The sequence below is a fragment of the Gavialis gangeticus genome, unplaced genomic scaffold, assembly GCF_001723915.1.
Source record: "Gavialis gangeticus isolate Ggan-Ray unplaced genomic scaffold, GavGan_comp1, whole genome shotgun sequence".
In the NCBI taxonomy this organism is placed as follows: domain Eukaryota; kingdom Metazoa; phylum Chordata; order Crocodylia; family Gavialidae; genus Gavialis; species Gavialis gangeticus.
In genome coordinates, this window is record NW_017729026.1 from 41,388,685 (window position 1) to 41,394,437 (window position 5,753).

Below are 5,753 nucleotides of genomic sequence, written 5' to 3' on the forward strand. Positions count from 1 at the left end.
CAATCCAGTACCAGAGTGACCACTGCTAGAAGGGAGCAGGGTATACATTTCAAGTACAAAGCAAGAGAATGATTAGGCTAGAAAAGAAGAATTGGGAAGTGAGAGCTCTCTGCATCTGGTTGTTGTCTAGTCAGATTGCAGGCAAAAGTATAGAAGAATAGTGGGGGCATTGGTCCAAAGCTGAACCATGTTTGGATCTCATTGCAAGAAGCAGAAGAGTAAGTCAGAAGAAATTCAAGGAATGGGAAAATTGAAACAGTCTGTGTGTGCATGTGTCATTTGCAAATTTGCTACAAGCTGAAGAAGTAAGGTAAATTTGCTACAAGTAAGAAGACGGTGTATACAAGTTGTCTTCTGATCAACTGAAAGGACAAACTTTGTAAAAGAACATATGTAAAGATGGGACTACACCCTGCGCATCTCTTAGGTACCTAAATGCAGTCCTATTTCACCCTGTTCTGAAGTCTATTGATATGTCTACATTTTTAAGATTGAGTCAAAAAAAGCAAGTGGGAGGAGAAGGATGCATGCATCTTCTGTATTAAGAGGGTTTTAATTCAACCAGGGTGGAATAGAATCACATTTAGGCACCTAAATGCACTTATCTACCTAATAGGTAGATTAAAATTTGTCCCCTAGTATTTACATTTTTTGTTAGTGTTTAAATTAGCATAAGTTAAGCAGCTTCATACTAATTTGAAAGATTCTTGCTTTTCTTCTCTTTGTTAATACATTAAACTGACAGGACCATGGAGTCGTATTCAATTGTTAATCTCCGATTTGAGACATCCAAAAAAACCCAAACTTTTCTTTATCATTAGAGCATCTTTTCTTACATTTTAGTTTTCCCTTAACATTTCCAGTGCTGTATGACCATCTGTGTTTTGTTGTTTTGTTTTTTTTGTGTTTTCAATATAGCTCATCCAGTTGATTTTGAGTCATCTTACAGTACCTGACCTGTGTAGACTAGCACAGACTTGTAAGCTACTATATCAGCATTGCTGTGACCCTCTACAGTACATTCACCTCAGTTTACAACCTTACTGGGCAAGGATAAATGACACATCTCTGGAATATCTACAGTCTCGCTGCACTCTCGTCCAGTGGCTGAATTTATCTTGGACTGGAAACAGGGGAGCCATCTCTGTTTCTGGATTTAGCAGGTCAGTGCTAAGTGTACTGAGGTGATACAGCAAGCTCTATGTTGAGTGCTGCTGTTTGGTAGTTTCTCACTAAATGCTTGAAAGCTTTTAAACCATCATATTTATATCGAAAGACCGGCAAGAGGCTGCTTTGATTTACCATAGAGGGTAGGGTTTCAGGATGAATAAAAGCATTCCCTTCACTATTTTCTTTAGATAAAACAAGAAGAGAAACACACAACTGCAGAAGTCAATGTAATGTAAAGTGTTAGAATTGTTTAACATACCTGATATGTGCATATCAAATTGTACTTAAGAAAAGTTTCCCCTCCAGTATGGAATCATGTTAAGTTACTTCTGTGGATTGTGAAAGGATCTGGTTGCAATTAAGCTTACAGAAAATCTGTTTTCCAAGCAATACATTCAGAATTGTCCTTTATATAGATGATTTGTTAGTAGGGATACATTGAAATGGCTATAATATTGACCTGATTACGGTGCATCTTGTAGGGATAGCAGCCATATGCAATCACTGGAATGAAACTTAAATGTAGGTTTGTTTATAAAAATGACTTGAACATCTAGTCCTGTTGGCAAAGAGGGAGGTTATACTTATAGCTTTACACCAAACTGAAAATACTATTCTGTGGCAGAGCATTAAAAATAGCTGAATTGTAGGGGTATTTTTCTATTTCAATCTCTGCATTCTCTGTTTGCTAACATATTGTTTCCTGCTTCTTCGCTCATTTGTGTTAGTTAGGTAGTAACTATCAATGCATTTTATTATTAAAAAATGCCGCCTTCACCCAAAAGATAATCTACAATAGCATGGAAAGCTGAACTTCACACTGATAAGAAACAGAAATGTTGCATTTAATGTAAACTTTTCTGAAAATGTTCAGAATTCATTTTTTATAAACCTCTAGAGTACCTCAAACACTCGTGTCTATCCTGTTGGAGTGAAGAAAACTTCTTTCCTTGACCTCAAACACTTGTGTCTATCCTGTTGGAGTGAAGAAAACTTCTTTCCTTGATATCATTCAAGAAAAATATTTTCATTTCCAGGAACCTGAAAAGGACATCCAATAGTATTATAGGTAGCTTCTCCTAAATTTAGATGTATGATTATGGTGAAAACAAAATATCCATACTCAACTAGGAAATGATACTTCCCAAACTAATCAGTTGTATGGATACCGGATAGTTTCATTATTAAAGTAATTGATATTAATTTTGTATGGTGAACACTAAAAACATGTGCATGTTCAATCTTACAGACATGCTGCTTTCATTTTTCTTATGTAAACAGTACAGGTTCATCTCATGGAAAAGTTAGTGCATAATATGTAACTGTATTGGTTAAATAGTGGTGTGGTTGATAATGAAATATATATCCAAATTCAGAGAATTATAAACTCTGCAAAATAACAAACTTGCATTATTGGTCTTGGGTAGGGTTGAAAAGTTCTGTATTTGCTGATTACTTTTTACTTCACTGTTAAATTGATAGCTGTAGTGATTTTTTTTAGTCATCATTTCTGGAATAAATAATAAATATACATAACTTGATTATTAATGAATAATCTCTCAATAAACACTTTATTTTGCTCTTACAGTAAGCAAGATGTGTTCATAAAAATTTAGGGCAAAAATGGTTTTTGTAGATCTTGGAGAGAATTGCTTAAATTATATGTACTTATAGAAAAAGTTCTTGGGTGTGGGAGGGCAGTTGTATATAGCCTGTTGGATTTTGGGGTTGGTGGATTCTCAGAAGCTTTCAGTCATGCAACTTTACCATAAACTTGTGTCAGGACTTTTGAACTCATTTCTTCTTTTTTTAAAATGTACCATTTGCATAGGCTTTTTACTCTGGAGGATTTATACTTCGTTAAACAGAACCTCCAAACCTTATAAAACTTACTGTATTTACTCAAATGTAAGGTGGCCCTGCATATAAGATGCCCCCCAAATAATTAGATTCTATGTATGGAAAATGTATAAATTTGTAAATTTATAAATTTGTTATAGTCTTCCAGGTATAGAATCTAATTATTTGAGTTTGCTTTGAATTTGTCCCCTTCCCACTGCTGAGCACGTGGAAGTGAGGAGCAAATTTGAAAACACTGATCTTGAATTAAACATACCTGTGTTAATTTGCATATAGGCAAATTATTACAGGTATCCATAAACTTAGTTTATCCAGAACTGATGCATATTACCTTTTTCAAAACTGTCACAAGTTTTAGCACAAGTACACTATAAACACACTTTCAAGCAGCACTTTTGTACTTACTATATATAATAGAAACCATACTTTTATTTTATTTATAGATAGATATAGGGGTGGGTGTGGGTGTGTGCATACACACCCACACACATACCATGTATGGTAACAGGAATGAAAATGGTGCAACTGTAAATGCATGTGTTGGGCTGTCAGGTGAACCATATCAGTCACAAGACAGATTGGTAGAGGTGTATACATATCAGCTGTCTTATGACTGATGTGGTTCACTTGATAGCCCAGCACACACCTTTACAGTTACACCATTCTCATTCCTGTTACTATACATGATCTTAGTCAAAAGCCAAAAGGTTCATGATTTACCGTATTGTTCATTGGGCTGGGCCCCAGCAGAGTCAACAGTGTTTTAAGCCATAGTAACCCCATAGCTCAGCACTGCTCAGTTTGTGTGTGTATTCCAGATCCCACCCCCCCACACACACATGCACACAAAGGATCCATGAGCTAATTAGCTCCCCACTCATGACTGGAACCAGGTGTTCTTGTTATGAGTCCTTGGATCCTCCAAAAATGTATGTGCAGATGAAGCACAGGACAACCCAATCCTTCCACTTCATGGAGGGTAGAGCCACACTAATCATATGTTACAGGCTGAGAGAGTGGGCAGCAGAGAGTTTCTGGGTGAACTGTTCAAGGCCCCATTTGGTGATGTTTGCTAGACATGTAAGGCTGATGAAGAAACAGGAATAATTGGAAATGGGAAAGAAAGGCATAGCTCAGCTGTGGAATTGAAAAGGAAATAAAAATATATGCAGCGTAGTGGCTCACCATGACTTGAAAAAAGAGTTGGCACTGAGGGAGACTCTGCTTAGTGGGCACTACCGTATAGCTTATTCAGATACACTGACCTAGCCTTGTGGTAGGTTCACATCAGCATTGAAAGAGTGATCTATGCCTTAAGGGCATAGAAAGGGATCAACAGCGCATTGGGGTATGAGAAATCGAGGAAGGAGACCGAAAGTTCAAAATAATGACAATGGTGGCAAGGATGAGGTGGAAAAGAATTGAAGAAAGGAAATGATGAGGTGGAAAAGAATTGAAGAAAGGAAATGAAGATCTGGAGACAGATGGAAAGTGGACAAAGGTGGAGTAGAAGGAAGGTGACAACAGAAGCAAAAGCGGAAGCAGCAAATGACAATGCCAGAAGGAAGACAAGAGCAAAGGAAAGTGGGAGACAGAGTAGGAGCAGCAGGCAAAGGTATATCGGGCAAGAAGCAGAGGATGACTGGAGCATTATGGCAGGCTGCCCTGCTGGGAGTGATACAGTGGGGAAAACATGGAAGAGGCACCAAGAAAAGCTAGAGAGGAGTGGAGGCTGTGGATAAAGGCAGCTTTAATCGGCGATGAGAGGCAGATGGGATCGACAATGAAAACATATGACTACCTGGAAAAGGTACTGTTTGAGATGCAGTACTGATGAGATGCTTAGAGGTGCAGGCAGAGCATTTCGTCGGTCTAATTGCTTTCTCAAACTGAAAGACTTGGGAATTGACTTACTGGGGTGGAGAAGGGTATGAGAACTTTTAGAAGAAATTTGCAGAGAAACGTGGGAGGAAGGAATTAAGAGAAATATAGTTCATACTAAGGGAAAAGTCAAGATAAAGAGTGAATAGAGTTCAAATATACAGATTTATTAGAGACAGAAGACGTAGAAAGACAAATGGAAAAGTACATCCAAATGGTAATATTGGTAGAGAAAGTAAGGGACAAATGTGGTATCCAGAAGTGGTCTTGGGGGGGCATGAGTAGTGTTACAAGCAGACAAATGGAGCCTACGTGGGGTGCTGCACCTCCCATCAGTGATCCAGATAGGGGCACGCTGGCATTTTATAATATACCATGGGCAACCAAAATGGTGCAGCACATGCGGAAAGGTGGGGCACCTGTCTGCATGCTGTCCCCTCATGGTGTACTATGGATGTGAAGGGATGGGTTATAGAGCAGCAGAGTGGCAGGAGTCCCTAAAATGAACTACAGGTTTCCCTTGCTTTATGCTCTACATGCGTTCCTGGAAAACGGCTCATAACTCAAATTCATATAAAGGGAATCCACTTTACAACGTAACAAATAGGGATACATTCCCAGACCTCAACTGTACTGACCTCCAGACCCATTTCTACCACTTTTACAAGACAATTTTGGTACTCACCCACAACAGACAGTACACACAAGCACAGGGCACTATTGTAATAGTTTCATAGTTGGTAGGGTCAGAAGGGACCTGAGCAGATCATCAAGTACGACCCCCTGCCATGGGTAGGAAAGAGTGCTGGGGTCAAAAGACCCCGCCTAGCCTTGTTTTGAAG

At 38.6% G+C, this 5,753-nt stretch overlaps 1 protein-coding gene across 2 annotated transcripts in view; it reads left to right on the plus strand.

The window, feature by feature from the left end:
* The window catches only part of FBXL4 (F-box and leucine rich repeat protein 4), a 161,686-nt gene that overhangs the window by 77,365 nt on the left and 78,568 nt on the right, over positions 1-5,753 (plus strand). For both annotated transcript variants that reach the window (XM_019520181.1, XM_019520180.1), the window contains exon 5: positions 919-1,163. In XM_019520181.1, the coding sequence (XP_019375726.1) occupies positions 919-1,163 (245 nt within the window). The remainder of the gene's footprint in view (positions 1-918; positions 1,164-5,753) is intronic.